At 42.3% G+C, this 17,563-nt stretch overlaps 1 protein-coding gene across 1 annotated transcript in view; it reads left to right on the top strand.

The window, feature by feature from the left end:
• Positions 1 to 17,563, top strand: part of SCN11A (sodium voltage-gated channel alpha subunit 11) — an 87,244-nt gene that overhangs the window by 45,699 nt on the left and 23,982 nt on the right. The window contains exons 9-16 of the mRNA XM_036333196.1: positions 1,003 to 1,144; positions 1,697 to 1,894; positions 2,806 to 2,979; positions 5,553 to 5,682; positions 6,680 to 6,918; positions 10,384 to 10,551; positions 12,699 to 13,070; positions 15,050 to 15,475. Of these exons, the coding sequence (XP_036189089.1) occupies positions 1,003 to 1,144; positions 1,697 to 1,894; positions 2,806 to 2,979; positions 5,553 to 5,682; positions 6,680 to 6,918; positions 10,384 to 10,551; positions 12,699 to 13,070; positions 15,050 to 15,475 (1,849 nt within the window). The remainder of the gene's footprint in view (positions 1 to 1,002; positions 1,145 to 1,696; positions 1,895 to 2,805; positions 2,980 to 5,552; positions 5,683 to 6,679; positions 6,919 to 10,383; positions 10,552 to 12,698; positions 13,071 to 15,049; positions 15,476 to 17,563) is intronic.

Below are 17,563 nucleotides of genomic sequence, written 5' to 3'. Positions count from 1 at the left end.
TTTGATAAAAATACTATTTTTATTAAAAATTAAGAAAGCGCATGCCCTGGCTGGGTGGCTCAGTTGGCTTAGTGTTGTCCCATACACCAAAAAGTTGTGGGTTCTATTCCAGGTCAGGGCACACACATACCTCGGTTGTGGGTTTGATCCCCGGTTGGAGTGAGTACAGGAGTCAACTGATCGATGATTCTCTTTCTCTTCCTCCCTTCGCCTTATCTCTCTAAAAATCAATAAAAGCATATCCTCGGATGAGGTTAAAACAAAAAAGGAAGTGCACATCCTTAGTATATCATAAAGATACACTTAACAATGTGTGTTTTGGTGATGTGGGCAAAGACCTGTGTACAAGATATCCATTGTTTGTAGAGTAAACCCCAAATGTTTGTAAAGGCAAAAGAGTGTTAACAAATGTAAATATTCATCATTAGTCAAGCAGTTAGATAAATCTTGGGATTGTAAGACATGAAAAGAATGGGGTATCTCCCTGTATGCTGATATGGAAAGATCCTCAAGCTATATTGCTCCATGAAAAAAGCAAGGTGCATGAGAGTGTTTAAAGAATGCTTCCATATATGTATTATAGAAGATATGTATTGATATAGATGTGCTTCTATAATCATAGACACTTCTAGAAAGTCACAAAATAAGTTAAACTGTTGCCTCTAGGAAGTAGAACTGGGGGTTGAGAGGGAGAGGGAGAGGGAGACTTGATATTTATTGTATGACCTTTGCTACTGTTAATTGCTCACTATGTCACTGCACTTAAATTTTTAATGAAAAACTAGCTAATATAAATTTCCTAATCAACCTATTTGGAAAGAGTCAATGGGTACCCACAATAAGGTATAGGCTGGGAGGGTTGACAGATGGGGATGGCCATTCTACAAATACTGAATTCACCCAAGACTTTTGGGTGTGAGCCCATGGCCCTCAGATGAACCAGTGCTATGTGGTGGGGTGAAGTTGTTATTCTTTCTCTGTTCCCTTGTTTCCCATATCCAGTGCCTGTTCCCACCAGTTTGCATGCATCCACACCAAAAAGAATCCTGACTATGGCTTTACAAATTTCGACAACTTTGGCTGGTCTTTTCTTGCCATGTTCCGGCTTATGACCCAAGATTCCTGGGAGAAGCTTTATCGACAGGTTATCTATTATTTTTATTTTCTCTCTCGAAATATCTATCATTTATTTATAACCTACCATCTGTTCTTCACCTTTGTCCCCTATTCCCCACCTTAACAGTGGTACTGTTACATTATGCTTTATAAATTCTATTAGGAACATAAAAATGATAAACATGATATATGAAAGAATAGTGTACACACCTTTCTCTTCCTAGAAATATGACAGTTCTCCATATCCCCTCCTGCCTGAAGTTCCACCACTAGTGCTTCAGTTTCCATGAGGCATTACTGTTGTTCTTGCCTCTTTAATTTTAAAATGCAAATACTCTGGAGAAATTCATAGGAAATTCACTGAGACTTCCATGGGAATGGATGGATGGCATCTTCTCCTTGAGAGATAGGGCATCAGGAGTCCCTGGGTAACTGGGGAGGCTGTAGATGAGGCTGTGGGCAGCTGAGCCAACTACTGCTGGGGAAGACCAATTGGTACTGTACAATTTCTACTTGAAATGATGGTCACCGCTATGTGGAAGAAGGCTTCAGATGCCAGCGTGTGCTCTGTCCCTTGCAGACCTTGCGTACCTCGGGGCCCTTTGCAGTCTTCTTCTTTGTGGTGGTCATCTTCCTGGGCTCTTTCTACCTGATTAACTTAACCCTGGCTGTTGTCACCATGGCTTATGAGGAACAGAATAGGAACGTAACTGCTGAGACGGAGGCCAAGGAGAAGATGTTCCAGGAAGCTCAGCAACTGTTAAGAGAGGAAAAGGAGGTATGGCTTATGGGGTCAGACTGTGGGCTCTACTTAGGGGGACTCCAGGGGCCATGGGACCTGAGGCTCAGGCTGCTGTATGAGGCCTGATCATAGCACTCGACATACTGGTGCTTTTCTGAGAATTTAAACCCCTTGCAGACTGGCTCTGCTGCTATCTCTCACTAAGATGTCTAGGCACAGGGCTCTTGGGAACAGGGAACCCTTGGTTTAGTTACTCTTTGACCTTCTGAAACCTGAATCTTCTAGGACAGATTCCAAATTGCTGGCTAGAAGAGGTAGACAGAGATAGAGATAGAGATAGAGATAGAGATAGATACTCCAGGTTCTGCTCTAGATTTTATTGTGGGAATCTGGAGATGTTTATGTTCAGGGCCTTGCTTGAGAGAGTCTGGGAAGTCAATAATGGTGGCTCTAGAGACAACAGGCATAATCATCTCTCCCTTCTTAAAATTCCTGTCACATAGATAGGCCATTCTCATTGCTTTGCTGGTATCTTTAGATTTTTCCAGTTCAATTCTAGATTTTCAGGGCAGGGACCATTTTTTATACTCCTCACCTTCCATAGATATATCTCAGGGGGAAACCTATTGTATGTCCTTAATGTCTGCATCATAGGCACATACATTTATCGAGTTCCTAGCACATACTGGACACTGTGCTAAGGTTAGTGATACAGAGATATGAAAGAGTCTACTCGGCCTTTGAGAGCTGCAATCTCTGTGGACAAACAGGACATGTTCCCCAGATAAATAATGACAAAGCTAGCATATTCCAATTAGGTGATGAGCAATCTGCATGGCACAGCGCTACCGAAACAGGGAGAGAGTGCTCACAAAGGTTGAGGTCATTTGTAGTGTTTCATAGGGAGGTATAACCTGTTTATTAATTATGTTTGTTCCTTTTCTAAGGCTCTGGTTGCCATGGGAATTGACAGAAGTTCGCTTAATTCCCTTGAAGCATCATCTTTTTCCCCAAAGAAGAGAAAGCTATTTGGTAATAAGAAAAGGAAGTCCTTCTTTTTCAGAGAGCCTGGGAAAGAACAGGTTCTAGGATCAGATTCTGACGAAGATTCCCCAAAAAAGGTAAGTGTTGGTCAAGGAATTAATGATGGGTCAAGTTGTCAATCTAATTGAAAGGATTCACTCATTTACTCATTTATCCACTCCTCCATTTGCATACACTTTCCTTCAGTCTATTCAGTTACCCATTATTTACAAATATCTACTTAAAATGTTGACAGTGTTTCCTGTCTGCATGGCACTGGGGTCGGTGATAGGGATACATGAGATGTATAAGACAAACAACTAATGATGAAGATACACTAAAAAGGAGGCAGTTGCTGTTCAATGTGATGACTGACGAGATGATTGCTGTGGGAGAACAGTGTTCCCTCCCAAGCAAACCCTGAGACATTAGAGTGCAAGTAGATTACTTAGCAAGTGATCCCAGGAAGCACTAAGAGGGGAGGAGAGAAGCAATACATGGAAGAGAGGGTAGCCAAAGGAAGTGCAATATCAAGCCATTTGCCACTGACGATACTTGTAGTTTAACTTCCTTAGAGTGGGGGCGATAGGATATGTATACACCAACTTTGGTCCATCATTGGTTAAAGACTGATAGGGTGAAAAGACAATAATTTTTCTATATTTCTAACTTGCTGTGTAGTAGGGCAGAGGGGGTTCAGGTAACAAGAGAAAGCCTTCAGGTAAGGCCCAAGGACATATGGATGAGGCCAACAACAACATCTGCTTCAGATAACCAACCCAATGACAGCGGCTTAAACTACGGTGAGAGCAGGGAGGATGAAGAGAGATGAACAGATTAACAGAGTACAGTGATCTGCAGAAGGTAAAATTTGGCAGTTGACTAGATATAGAGAGTAGGGATGATGCCCAGTTTATAGCTTTGGTGGTTGACTTGATGGAGGGTAATTTATGGAGACAGGAAAGGAACTTGTCCTGGGGATGTTGAAGATAGCAAGTTCGGTTTTGGACTGTCAAGTTTGATGTACTTATGGATCATCCAAGCAGAGAAGCCAATTGGATGTACAGAAATGAAGTTACTGGGGAATGTGCAATAGGAAATACTAGTAAAAAGTTATTTTTATCATTAAGGTGGGAGATGTTGAAACATGTTTTACTTGTGGACAAAGGAGCCAGAAACAGGGAAAATGTTGAGGATAAGGCCATGGACTAATGACTAGAGCCACTTTCCTGGGATGGGAGGGAGAGGATGTGGGCAGCAGGTGTGTGTGCATGCCTGAGGATCTGGGCGTGTTGGGGGGATGGAGTTGAGGGGCCTTTGCAGAAGTAGATGGACAGATATCATCTACTGCTGTGAATAGTTCTCTGATGGAGTGGCAGAGTATAGAGGCTTCTTTCCTGTCAGAACTCAGCATATGGAAGAGACTGCAAATACTTCTTTTAAAAAAATTCCTCACCCGAGAATATTTTTCCATTGATTTTTAGAGAGAGTAGAAGAGAGAGAGGGAAAGACAGAGAGAATTATCAATGTGAGAGAAACACTTCGATTGGTTGCCTCCTGCACGAGCCTCAACCAGGGCCCGGGCTGGGGAGGAGACTGCAATCTAGGTACATGCTCTTGACCAGAATCAAACCTGAGAGCTTTGGTCTGCAGGCCAATACTTTATCCACTGAGCCGAACTGGCTATATCTGCAAATACTTTTTTAGTATTTTGAAAGTTTCTCCTTGTTCCACAAAGACAAAGACCCAGACACCTAATATAAAGTGTCTTTACCCTTTAATTAGAACAGGAGATAGCTATATAAAGATTACAGGTTGCCTTTTGAACAGGTGATCACAGAGGAATAGTTCCCTCTGGGGCTCTGGTTGGTCAGAACTTTTGGGAAATAAGTCATTATGGATACTCGAGGTTCCTGGATAGCTGAAGGTTTATGTTCTTTAATCTCCAGAGAATTTAGAATTATAGGTAAGTAAGCTCTTGAGCACAGCCTGAGAGAGTGCTTGAGGGTCAGTACATAGATCTTGTGATATTTGATTGTTCTCTTCAGCTACTGTTTCCAAATCTATTTAGGTAGCATTTAAGGCACTTCACTCTCTGGCTCCAATCCACCTTTCTAAATTTATCTCTCCCTCTCAAGCATTGATTCCAAATTAGATTTTTTATTGCTTTCACGAACCCTGAATCACTGTTCATTATTGTTTTCTTTGCTTGAAAAAAAACACAGCAAATGTTTATTATTATATAATTCTTTGAGTTTGAAATCCAAAATAAAGTTGTTGGTAGGCCCAAACTTCCTCTGGAGTGTCTAAGGCAAACTCTTCCTTCCCCATTCTTAGCTTTTGATGGTTTGCCAGCAATCATTGGTATGTTGGTTAGGTTTTGTAAATTTTTTTGTGATTTTTATTGACATTAATAAATCACAGAGAAAAAAATTTCTGTAGATAGGCCTATAGATACGTGCACCCATAAGAAACATGAGTGGTCAAAGCATATTTCTCTTATTATATATGAAATAAGAGAACTGAACATCTGTCATCATCTTGAAATGAGTCAACCTATGTAAAATATTGAACATCTTTGTTGTATGTGGCATTGAAACTCAGTAGTTTGTGAAGTTTTGAAGAGAGGTGGCCTCTTCCCTTAGAAGGGCCACCATGTCCTTTTTTATAGCCATACCTCCTAGAGCAAACCAAACGACTGTCTCAGAACCTGTCAGTGGATTTCTGTGAGGAGCATAGAGACCCCTTTCAAAGGCAGAGGGCGCTGAGTGCTGTTAGCATCCTCACCATCACCATGCAGGGTAAGTTCTGCTTCCTAACCCAAGGGAGAGCCTAACTTCAATCATATCCTTCCATTCTTCCTCTCTTCGGTGTTCTCCTCCCTTCCCCCACCCCCCACCCCAATGCCCTCTGCAACCCACATACTTCTTGCAAAGAGTGATTTCCTGTGCCTTTTTGGAGCATGTGAGCAAAGTGGTTTGGAAGAAGGGGTCTTCCCTGTAGGCCCACCCTGAGTTGGCACTTGGATAGGACAAGAGCACACACAGAATCTCTTGATTTGGCGAGGCAGTCACAGGAGGTCTCAGTGACAATGATACACAGCCTAGAAGAGAAGACATAGAAATTTCTAGTAGATGGCAGTTGTCATTGAAGTTAGAGTTAGGACTGTGGCATGGACATAGGAGACCTGTGTAAGCAGGCTGGATCCATCTGATGGACCCGGTTAACAGCAGGTAATAAGGACCAACTAAAGGGTTGGTGTTCAAGGACAGGACTCAAGTCACTGTAAGGAGAGGGTCAAATGGATCACTTAGCACTTTTGTGCCTATTGAATCACCTCATTTGGCCTGCATGAGTCTCTGAAATGGTTCCAGGAAAATCAGAACTACAGCTGCTTTCAGACCTGAACTCAACCAGGTTATAGAGTGCTGCTTGTCTCTGAGAAAAGATGCTCCTGTCTGAATATCTCTCCTGCCCCTGAGCCCTGAAAGCTCTTGTGCCCCTGTTACAGCTGTCAGCATGGTCTGCCTCGAGTGAACATAGCATGCGCTTATGTCTCTCTCTCCCAGGGGTTCACAATATAATGACTTGTATACAAGCATAAAGACTTGATGTACTTGATTACACCACAAGCAAGTTGTATGTGGAAAACCTTTCTGGCTACACCAGTCAGTGCCCTTCTTGGCTGGTCACGTTGTGTCACAAGAGACCCTGGGGAAGAGGGAGGAAGGAATACAGAAAGCAGCCAGACCAGTTCAGAGATCACTCCTCAACTGCTCTTTCATTCTCCTTCTCCAGAACAAGAAAAATCCCAGGAGCCTTGCCTCCCATGTGGGAAAAATCTGGCATCCAAATACCTCATCTGGAACTGTAGTCCCCAGTGGCTACGCTTTAAGAAGGCCTTGAGAACTGTGATGACCGACCCGTTTACTGAGCTGGTCATCACCCTCTGCATCATAATCAACACTCTCTTCTTGGCCATGGAGCATCACAACATGGACAAGGATTTTGAGTTTATGTTGCAAACAGGAAATTTGGTAACTTTAGGTTTTTTACAATATAAAACACATTTCAGACTTTGAATTCTCTCTTTCGAAGTCTAAACATTTTGTAAGTGGCCCAACCTAACCTAGGTCTTTGGTACTCTTATGTGGAGTAGAGTGAAAGGATGACTTTTAGGATTTTGCATTTACCCAGTTCAGTAATTTCCCATGGACTCTGTGTTGACCCTCTAGTATATTAAAGTGTCTTTTTAGTCATCCAGTAGATAACTAAAGAATCACTCAGTGGTAAGTCAGAAGCAAGTAAACATCTTAAAATGTCAACCATTTGGGATAATTAAGAAAACATTAACTATATCCAGAGGCCCTTTGTAATGAGTACCATGGTCCCTGGTGATACTGATGACATCATTTGTCACAAAATAATGTGATTGCCATTACTAGGTGTTATTCCCCTGGAAAGATGAGTCAGGGCCTGGGTTTGCTTTCTGGGAAGGAGGTGTCTGGAGCTGGAGGGTTGGGGTGGGGGTAGGGTTTCATATGTTTCCATTTGGATGGATATAGTCTTAGTTAGATTGGGTAAACTGAGATAAGAGAGTGTACTGCATAATTCCTGCAGAAGGCATTTTTCCCCAAAGGAAAATTAGTCTTCCAAATATCATAAATAACAAATAATTACTCATTGAATATTCTAACCTAATTAGCTCATGAGTTAATAGGCTAAAAATCTTACCAAAATGTCTAGTCATTTCTTCTTGAAGCTTTATTTTTCCAATTTAAAAATCAATACATGCTTTTTAAAATTTTAAAAATAAGGGAAAATACAAAGAAAAGAAATATAAAGAAAGTCCTTTCCAATGGTTCTACGAGCAAAGATAATCATTATTTAGCATTGCTGAGTGTTTCCAGGCAGTATGTATGTATGTATGTATGTATGCATGTATTTTTATTCTTTTTTTTACATTGATGAGTACCCACTGTACCTATTGAATCAGAAGTTGGTCCACAGAGCTGCTTCTATGCATTGAGTTTAGGATGGGGTAGAACTGGAGATGGGTACCCCTCACCCTTAGTCCCACATTCCTCCCAGGAGGACCAGGGCTCCAGCGAGACCACAATGCAAGGTCAGGGTGGTTCTCCTTAAAGACAGTCTGTGTCTAAGTTCCTTTCCCCATACTGCCTTTCAGAAGAAATGCCCTGTGGGTGTGTATGAATCGCATTCGATTCCATGCTACATGATAAACCCAACACACACTGTACCTTCTGACAGGTGAGGTCTTCTGGGCTCCAGGCTAGTGTATTCAGCTATTTCCTGCTCGGGCACTCCAAGAATGGGCTGATGGTATTGTTTCACTTGGAAGCTGAATGCTGTACCTTCATGGCCATGCTTCCTACCTCAACCGTCGGCAGACCCCTCTTTCAGCACCTCCTCCTGGTGGATGGAGTTATTGGATAAGTTCCAGAGAATGCCCAAAGAACCCAGAGTCACCCCCCTGGACAGGGCTTTGCAACTGCAAAGGTGGTCTGTCCACCACTTTATCAGCCGGTCCAACTGTGGGAAGTGACAAAAGCCCCCTCTCAGATTTCCCACTGGCAAGGCATCCTGGATGTTGAGATAAAGCTGCATTTTTCAGTCAGAAGCTGGCTCATTAAATCACTTTCTTCTTCACTCTCACTAGAAGCAGAAAGAAAGCACAGGGACGTTGTTGGTGTCTGAGGACACGGGCAGCACCTCCTGAAAATTGATGAGAAACTTGTAGCGCTGGCCACCTAGCCTGTGCTTCCATTCCATGTGCACCGTGCCCTAGGCACACAATACAAAGGTGGCAGCCACCCATCTATTATGTCCCTATGTTGCTGATGGAGGGGAGGCATGGGAGCCTTGAGTTCCAAAGAACGCATCCAAACCTCCCTCCTCTGATGGGTGGACTTATAGGACTGGACTTGGAAATGGACTCTCTAGGCTCCAGGATTGCTCAAATCAGGGGAGTACATTAAGCTCCCAAGAGGCCATCCATAGCAGTGGAATTGGACTGCAAAACCAATGGTCCCAAGGCCTCAGGGAGACTGTAGGGCTAGTCACCTACCGGTAAAGCCTGAAGGCGACAGGAGGAAGAGGAGCGTGTCAGAAGGGGACAGGGATCCGTCCAGCACAGTGAACTAGAACAGGCAACACTGCCTGCCTTTAGGCACCAGGTGTGGCATTGGGCAGGGGTAGACAGCAATATTTAAAGGGAAAAGATAGATATAAGCTTTGAATTTTATTTGCCACCCTTGATTTCTTTTTATTTGCCTATTATGGATTTATCTTTTCCTATCCTTTTAACTTATGTCACTTTATTTTAGGGATTTAAAAAATAAATCTTAAGTAATTATTCATAAGAAACAGATCATGTTACTTTTAATAGGAAGAATTAATCAATAATGAGTGGTTGTTTTTTCCCAGAATTGTAGAGGAGAGAGTCTTATAACTGACAGCATTTTAAAAGACTTTAACCCTTTTTGTATTACCTTATCATTTTCATACTGTTGTTTTTCTCCTTTTTATTTCTGTGTGTGTGTGTGTGTGTGTGTGTGTGTGTGTGTGTGATGGAGAATGTGCTGTTTGCTATGAGGATATGCTTTGATTATCTTCTGAAAGATAGTTTTGAATTTAGCTACTACTTATTCAACATTGTGCAAGTTTCTTAAGCCTGTATTTACCTGATTATCAAAAACAAGGCAAAAATTATTTTTGCCTATGGTGCTATAATTTAGCATTTTTAAAAAACTGTTACCTCTCCTTTTAATTCTTTGATATTTTGTTCTGGAATGAAGGGCCCTGCATGCTGAGTGAGTTTTAGGGTTATATTCCAACTCACCAATCCTCCTTTCAACTATAGTCAATCTGAGGTTTATCCTGTGAGTTGCTCAAAGACACTTTTCTGTCCCTAGTAATGTTTTTCAGTTCTCTGTTCTGGGCCCCTTTTAAATTTTTTTCTGATCAAGGTACTAAGATTGAGTGGTTAGGTGAGCTCCTCCTGGATTCTGGTTTATGGAGGGTGTCTTTCTTTAATTCATAGAGCTGTTGTGTAGTTCCCCGTTTTGGAGTTCTTACCCTTTGGTATTTTTAAAGAATTTAGCAGAATGAATTGATACTTCCTATCATTCTGCCGTCTACCAAGAAGCCAGCTTTGCTTTAATTTCAACAGAATGAGAAATATTTTTTCTCCATCCTGAGATGTCTGCGAGCTTGATAACATTGAACTGGGCACCATGGAAGGGGATGGAGAGAGAGCAAAGGTAGAGTAAGGTTCATGCTATAGCAGTTAAATATTTATTTCCATGGATTTTAGGGGATATTGTGCAACCAGGAGAATGCATTGTATTTCTCTGTAACTCCTGTAATTCCCTGGAACCATTCTTTTTTTTTCTTTTTTTCTTTTTTCCTGGAACCATTCTTAACGTGTGTGTTCGAAAAGAGGTGGCTTCCTTTTCCCACTTTTCTTTGTCTCAATGTAGGTTTTCACTGGCATTTTTATAGCAGAAATGTGCCTAAAAATCATTGCGCTCGATCCCTACCACTACTTTCGCCGAGGCTGGAACATTTTTGACAGCATTGTTGCTCTTCTGAGTTTTGTAGATGTGATGATGCCGCAAAGTTTGCCAGTTTTCCGATCCTTCAGAGTGGTAAGATACTTACTTTCTTATTTTGCTGAATAACTTAGCAGCCAGGATTGAAAAGAGTCTTCAGTGAGTTCAGTGGCTAATTTGGATTAATGAGTTCATCTTACGTTAATCAGAGAACCCAAAACATACTACTCTTCCTACTCAGGTCTTTAATAAATGCCCTTGGGAGTCCCAGGGGCCTTCTCTCAGCTGAACCCCTACTCTCCCCTCCACCCTTCCCAGATGAGCCTTTAGGCAACCAGTTGCAAAATGTGTCTTATGGTGTCAGGACTCTGCCCTTTGTCACCCCAATGATCTCTTCCTCCACGGAGCTCTGAGCCAGGCATCCTCATTTCAGGACTCATCAAGTGCGTTTAGACTCCAGAGCCCAGGAAAGGGATGGGCACTGCTGGTGGCAGGCGCTTTCTCACAAGTCCCTCCTCAGGGCTGCTAGTGCCACATTCCACATGTCACAGCCATTGGAGGCATCCTGGCAACCTTAGCAGAGTACCTAATGTTAATTGACAAAGGGAATGCTCAGAGACGAGGAAAGCACTGTCTTCAAGGAGCTATAGTTTAGGGATGATACAAGACAGGCCCAGAAATGGCATGAAGCAAAGTAGAGTATGACCAAGCCCACAAGAGGTCGGACAGAAATCTATTGAGAAATCACATCTGAGTGGGAAATAGGGAACCATAAAAGGTGGCCTTTTGTCCTCTCTCAAAGGTTAATTTGGCATAGATAGGATTTCTAAGCCTCTAGAGCAGTGGTTCTCAACCTTCCTAATCCACGACCCTTTAATACAGTTCCTCATGTTGTGGTGACCCCCAATTTCATTGTTACAAATTGAACATAATTAAAGCATAGTGATTAATCACAAAATCAATATGTAATTATATATGTGGTTTTTACTATTGTTTAGGCTTATTACACCCACACGCTTAGCGAGGAACTCTGGCGTTGTCCGCATATGAGATACAGTTTCTCCCAGCTCCACCCTGAGCAGACGGTGGTGGTCTTTCTCTTGGGACATAAGACTTCCCGACCTGCAGTATTTCCACCCCCAGATAGTTGATACCTAACAAGATTGTACTTTGGACTTAAACCACAGTTTATATTGAAAGTTAATATAAAAAATAACCTATGAAACTAGTTGCTGTGTTTTCTCCAAGGTTATTGTCTCTAACATATCTGTAAGGTTTCATGGAGGAAAATCCTCTTCGGAAAAAAGTGTGTGTGTTTTGAGTAACCGATTGCCTGTCCTCTCCTGAGTAAAAACATCATATGACATTCATCATTGTCATAAAGTTTAGATTCAGACTTGTGCTCTGAACGATATAGTGCAGGAGTTAGCAAACTTGTCCTTTAAAAGGCCAAATGGTAAATATCGTTGGCCTTACAGGCCTTACAGTCATGTGGTCTCTGTGAAAACCATTCAGCTTTGTCATTGTAACACAAATGTAGTCCTAGATGTTCGAGAATGAATGGACGCGGCTGCGTTCCAATAAAACTGTACAAATGTGGAAATTTGAACTTCATATAATTTTTACGTGTCATAAAATTATCCTTCTCTTGATTATTTTCCAACCATTTAAAAATGTAGAAAATGTCCTTACCTCTCAGGCCATACAAAACAGGCAATGGGATGGATGTGACCCTTAGGCCTGAGGGTTTTTTGCCTCAGATACATATTTTCTATAATAAGCATGTATGCTCAGTTCCATCATCATGCCCCCAAAGTCTTTATCATTTGAAAATAACTCGAACAAAATATTTTCATTTTTATTTATTTTTTATTTATTTTTTATTTTTTTACGGGGGCGGGCGGCGGGGGGCTGCGGGCCGGGCTGGAGGAGGGGGCTGGCGGGGAGGTGCTTCCGGAGCAGTGGACCCCTCCCCCGGCCCTCCTCCCCTCGGCGCCCTCCTCCCCCTCCCTCCGCAGGTCCCTCGTGATATTTTCATTTTTAAAACCAAAAGTAGATACAGGTGAGTATCGGATTGGGATATGGAGTTGGTGGCAATGTTTAGGATGGATTGGCTTTGAAAAGGTTTTTGAAAGTCATAAATGCTGTGGCTTGAGACCATGTCATTTGTTTTGTGACTGAACAGATAGAATTTGTCCTTAACTGGCTTTTCTTTCCTTTTTGTTCATTGTCTGTGTCTACAGCTGAGGGTCTTCAAGTTAGCCAAATCTTGGCCGACTTTAAACACACTGATTAAGATCATAGGCCACTCTGTTGGAGCCCTGGGAAACCTGACTGTGGTCCTGGCCATTGTGATCTTTATTTTCTCAGTGGTTGGCATGCAGCTGTTTGGCTCTAGTTTCAGCTGTGAAAAGAAAAATCCAAAAGCCTGTGATTCTACGACATCCCCATGTTTTCGACGCTGGCACATGGGGGATTTCTACCACTCCTTCCTGGTGGTGTTCCGCATCCTCTGCGGGGAATGGATCGAGAACATGTGGGAATGTATGATGGAAGCTGATAAATACCTGTGCATTGTGGTCTTCTTGTTGATCATGGTGATAGGAAAACTCGTGGTGAGTGTCTTAGACTTTTTAACATGAAAATACATGAACTAAAGAAACACTAGCTTCTTTTGCAACATTTCACTAGTGATATTCTTATTCTAAACAGAATATTATGATATTATATAATATTAATAATTTGTGTTTGAATTTGGCTTAAGGCAAGTATGATAAGCATGAAACCAAACCTTCTTGTCGCAATAGTGCTTGTGTTGACTGATGTCCCAATAGCTATTCTATTCCAGATGATTATTCTAAGATAATCATCATATTCTCTTTGCCAGTGATTGGCTGGAGGGGTTTGTGACTAAATTTGGTCAATATGATGTAAAGGGATGTCCACTGAGGAAGGTTTCTTATTCTTTAAAAAAATATCTATCTATCATCTATCTATCTATCTATCTATCTATCTATCTATCTATCTATCTATCTATCTATCATTGATTTCAGAGAGGAGGGGAGAGGGACAGATAGATAGAAACATCAATGATGAAAGAGAATCATTGATGGGTTGCCTTCTGCATGCCCCCTACTGGGGATCGAGCCCGCAATCCAGGCATGTTTCTTTGACCAGAATTAAACCTGGGATCCTTCAGACCACAGGCTGATGCTCTATCCACTGATCTAAACAGGCTAGGGCAGGTTTCTTATTCTTAAAGAAGAAGAAAAGGGGACAAGGGAACAAATGGTATTTTTACTTCCTCTGGGCCATTTTATGACAGGGATTCTGGATAGAACTGTAAACATGCAGCCACCAGAAGAACCAGATAAGGCAAAACCAGCACTGAGGAAGGTAGACGCAACAACACGTCTACCTGTCATACCTAGTTCCCTGTTTTATTTTCAAACTTCTTGCATTTCCTTATTGTGTAAGCTGACTTGAGTTTGTTACTTGCAGTTGGAAACATAGGTATTTATGGAGTGGCTAATTAGGCATCTACCAGTGAGGGTGTGAAGAGACAGGAGACACCCAAGGACACCTGAGTTGGGGCTATGGTGCAAATATAATTAGGTATCTGCACATGGTGGTTTATCCTAAGAACCCAAGGAGAGTGTAGATAGATAGTGAGTGATACAAAAGTTCAGGAGAGTGGGACACCACCAATGGGAGTGGGGAAGGGATCATTAAGAAATGATTTGTGTAAGATAAGGTACTTGAGAATGGCATTTAAGAGGCAAGGAGAACTGAGCAGCTAGAGGAGAGCTTGAGCAAAGATCCAGAGTTGGAAATTCTCACGGTGAAGCTGAAAAATATTGGCTAGACCCATTCACACCCACCAGACACTTCTCCCTGAAGGATGTATATTTTTGAGTTGGTGCGAGCCACAGAGGAGTTTGAGGAGGTAAAGATGATGGATTCGGGGTGTGTAAATGTAAGCAAAAATCCCAAGCAGGGCGCTGTGGAGATGATCTGAATTTAAGGTGATATGTGCTTCAATAGAAGAGTTGTAGATTTGATTCAAACCCTTCTGCCTCAGCGCCAGTACTTACTGCAGTTCAGGCAGTGGGATCTAAAGAGCCTGCACAAAGTACACCAAGTCTCAAATTTTGCAAACAGTAGAGGACCCCACAGCAGTCTTAGACATCAGGCCCATATCCCTGTGGGCAATTCTAACATAAGTGTCCAAGATTATGATTCTGGCTGATTCATAAGGAATATACTTTTGATTATACCACATGGTAAAAATGTTCTGCTTTCCTCTGGCCAGAGTCTACAATAGGTATTGCTTATATGTAGATAAGCTGGATTTGGCTGTTTGTACCCCTTAACATCACTTTTTCTTTTGTCTTATCTTGCTATCTCGATTACTCCTCAATCTCTTCTCTTTTTATTTATTTTATAGATGAAATTTCTTGAGAAATAGAAGGACATAGAAATCTCATTTGACTTGGTTTTGGGTCTTGGGGAAAATTGTACTGGAAACCTACTGTGTCCTTTCGTTTGCTAAATTGTCCATTCTGCTTGTGCCCCCACTCCAACCCCTCCCCAGGTTCTCAACCTCTTCATTGCCTTGCTGCTCAATTCCTTCAGCAATGAAGAGAGGGATGGAAACTTGGAGGGAGAGTCCAGGAAAACCAAAGTCCAGTTAGCCCTGGATCGTTTCCACCGGGCTTTCCGTTTTGTGATACGTACTCTGGAGCAATTTTGTCGCAAACGATGCAGGAGGCAGAAGTTACCAAAGCAAAAAGAGGTGACAGAAAGCTCTTCTGCAGAGAACAAAGACGTCATTCCCCTGGTCACAGGGATTAAAAGAGGCCCAGAGACCTGGGAAGAGTCCAGCGTACTAACTCCTGCACCAAAGCCCTTGAGTGTTAGGCCCGATCGGACATGGTTGGCCCCACTTGCAGAGGAAGAAGATATTCGATCTCCTGTAGACAATGAACAGCCTGTCACACAACCCGAGTCTGGGGAGCAGGTATGAAGGTTCACACAGAGGTTGACTTAGAGCTTGTGCGGAGCTAGAGTTGCTACAGGGCACTGGTGCACGATGCATGGATAATAAGGGGAGAATATGTGGTGGCTGCCCCTCAATGCCATGTGCCCATCCCAGGGCTGTGCTGATCATGGCCCTGTACATGTGGCACCGATGAGAGGTGTTGGAGGAGCTCAGAGGGGAGCGAGATCAGAGTACGCTGGGGCAACGGGAGAATCAAGTGCCTTTAGTTGAGCCCTAAAAGAATTTGGGTTGGATAAAAGGTGAGGAAAGAGTGTGGAAAGTGAAGTGAATAGCATAGAAAAAGAGACAGTGATAGGAAAAAACTCAGAAGGGTCTTGGGGAAAATTGTTCTGGAAACCGACGATATCCTCTCATTTGCGGAATTGTCCATTCTGCTTGTGCCCCTACTCCAACCCCTCCCAGGTACTCAGCCTCTTCATTGCCTTGCTGATGGATGCAGGGATCAGTGGTGGGGCTCATGGGTGAGGAGTGGTGGGTGATGAGGGCTGTCAATTCCTTTTACCCATATAATATCTTTATAATTGCCCCATAGGTCTTGGGTATTCCCTTCTGAGTTATTTTTCCTCCATATTTTTCTCTTTGCTTTTTTCTTTTGGAGGTGTCTGTGCAGATATCCTCAAACTCAGAGATTCTTTCCTTAGCTGTGTCCAGTCTACTAAAGCCCATCAGTGGCATTCTTCATTTTTGTTACATTTTTTACCTCCAGTGTTTGTTTTTTGTTCTTTCTTAGAATTTCCATTGCTCTGATTAAATTGCCTGTGCATTCTCACATGCTGTCTACTGTATCCATCAGAGCCCTTAGCATTTTAATCATGTTGTTTTAAGTTCCTGGTCTGATTAAATTGAACATCTTTGTCATATTGAGTCTGGTTCTGATGCCTGCTCTGCCTCTTCAAACTACATTTTTTGCCTTTTAGTATGTGTTGTGGCTTTTTTTTTTTCATACTTGGACATGATGCATTGGTAATGAAACTGCTGTAAATAGGCCTTTAGTTATATGTTGGTGAGGTGGGGGCGGGGGGCGGGGAACGGAAGAGATCTATCAGAGAGGAGAAGGGAGAGGGGAGAATTCACAAGTATATGGAAATTAAGCAAAACATTCTTAAATAACCAAGTCAAAGAAGAAATCACAAAAATATTTTAAATACTTAAAGATAAATAGAAATTAAAATACCATATGTCAAAATTGTTGGATGCAGTTGGCTGCTCTCCCTTTTTTTCTCCCTCTCCTTCCTCTATGCTGAGGTCTCAGGCTTTCAGGGAGCCTGAGCCTCTGGACTCTGGACTTCACAGTGATTCTCAGTAGCCCCGACCTTAGGTGGGAGGGAATGGCTAGAGTAAGCTGGAGTTGGCTATTTCCTTCCTTCCACGTGGAAATCTCGAGCTGGCTGGAATAGGGGATTATCCTTCCCCCAGGTCAGTAAGAACGTGATCAAACCCAGCAGGTTAGGTTCTGATGAACTAGTTTCTCTTGGGGGCAGGGCTTGTTAGGAAGAACAGAATACTCTCATACCATTCAAAATGATATCTTTTACCCTGCCCCTGCTGAAAGCATGAGGGGATTTTCCTCCAGTATTCACTCTGAGAACTTGGTAGAGCTCCAAGCGGTAAAACCTGAAGATGGTCCTATGGAGCTTGTATCTCTTAAACGTGCCCACCCTTAGCCTGCAGCAGTTTGTCAATTACAGTTCAGGTTTCCCTACTCTGGCACTGTTCCTATGGAGTTTGTTTGCCTCTGGGTTTCTGCTCAGGTAAGTTGTGGTTCTCTGTATTGGGGCTGGGGTCAGCATTTGCGCTCAACCTCACTTATGAATCTAAAAAGAATTGTTTATTTTCCATTTTGTACAGCTTTTAACTTGTTAGGATGGAGTGTTAAAACCTTCCAGGTGTCAGCCTAGAAACTGGAAGTCTCTGGGAAGTTTCTAAATTATAAATTCAATCTCTTTACTTGCTGTAGGGCTATTCAGATTTTCTATTTCTTATGGAGTCTGTTGTGGAAGATTTTTAAATTTTATTTCTAGAAATATGTCTGTTTTATTAAAGTTA

Source organism: Myotis myotis, unplaced genomic scaffold (assembly GCF_014108235.1).
Source record: "Myotis myotis isolate mMyoMyo1 unplaced genomic scaffold, mMyoMyo1.p scaffold_m19_p_13, whole genome shotgun sequence".
Lineage (NCBI taxonomy): Eukaryota > Metazoa > Chordata > Mammalia > Chiroptera > Vespertilionidae > Myotis > Myotis myotis.
The sequence above is the reverse complement of the archived record's forward strand: the minus strand, read 5'-3'. Positions and strand labels throughout refer to the sequence as shown.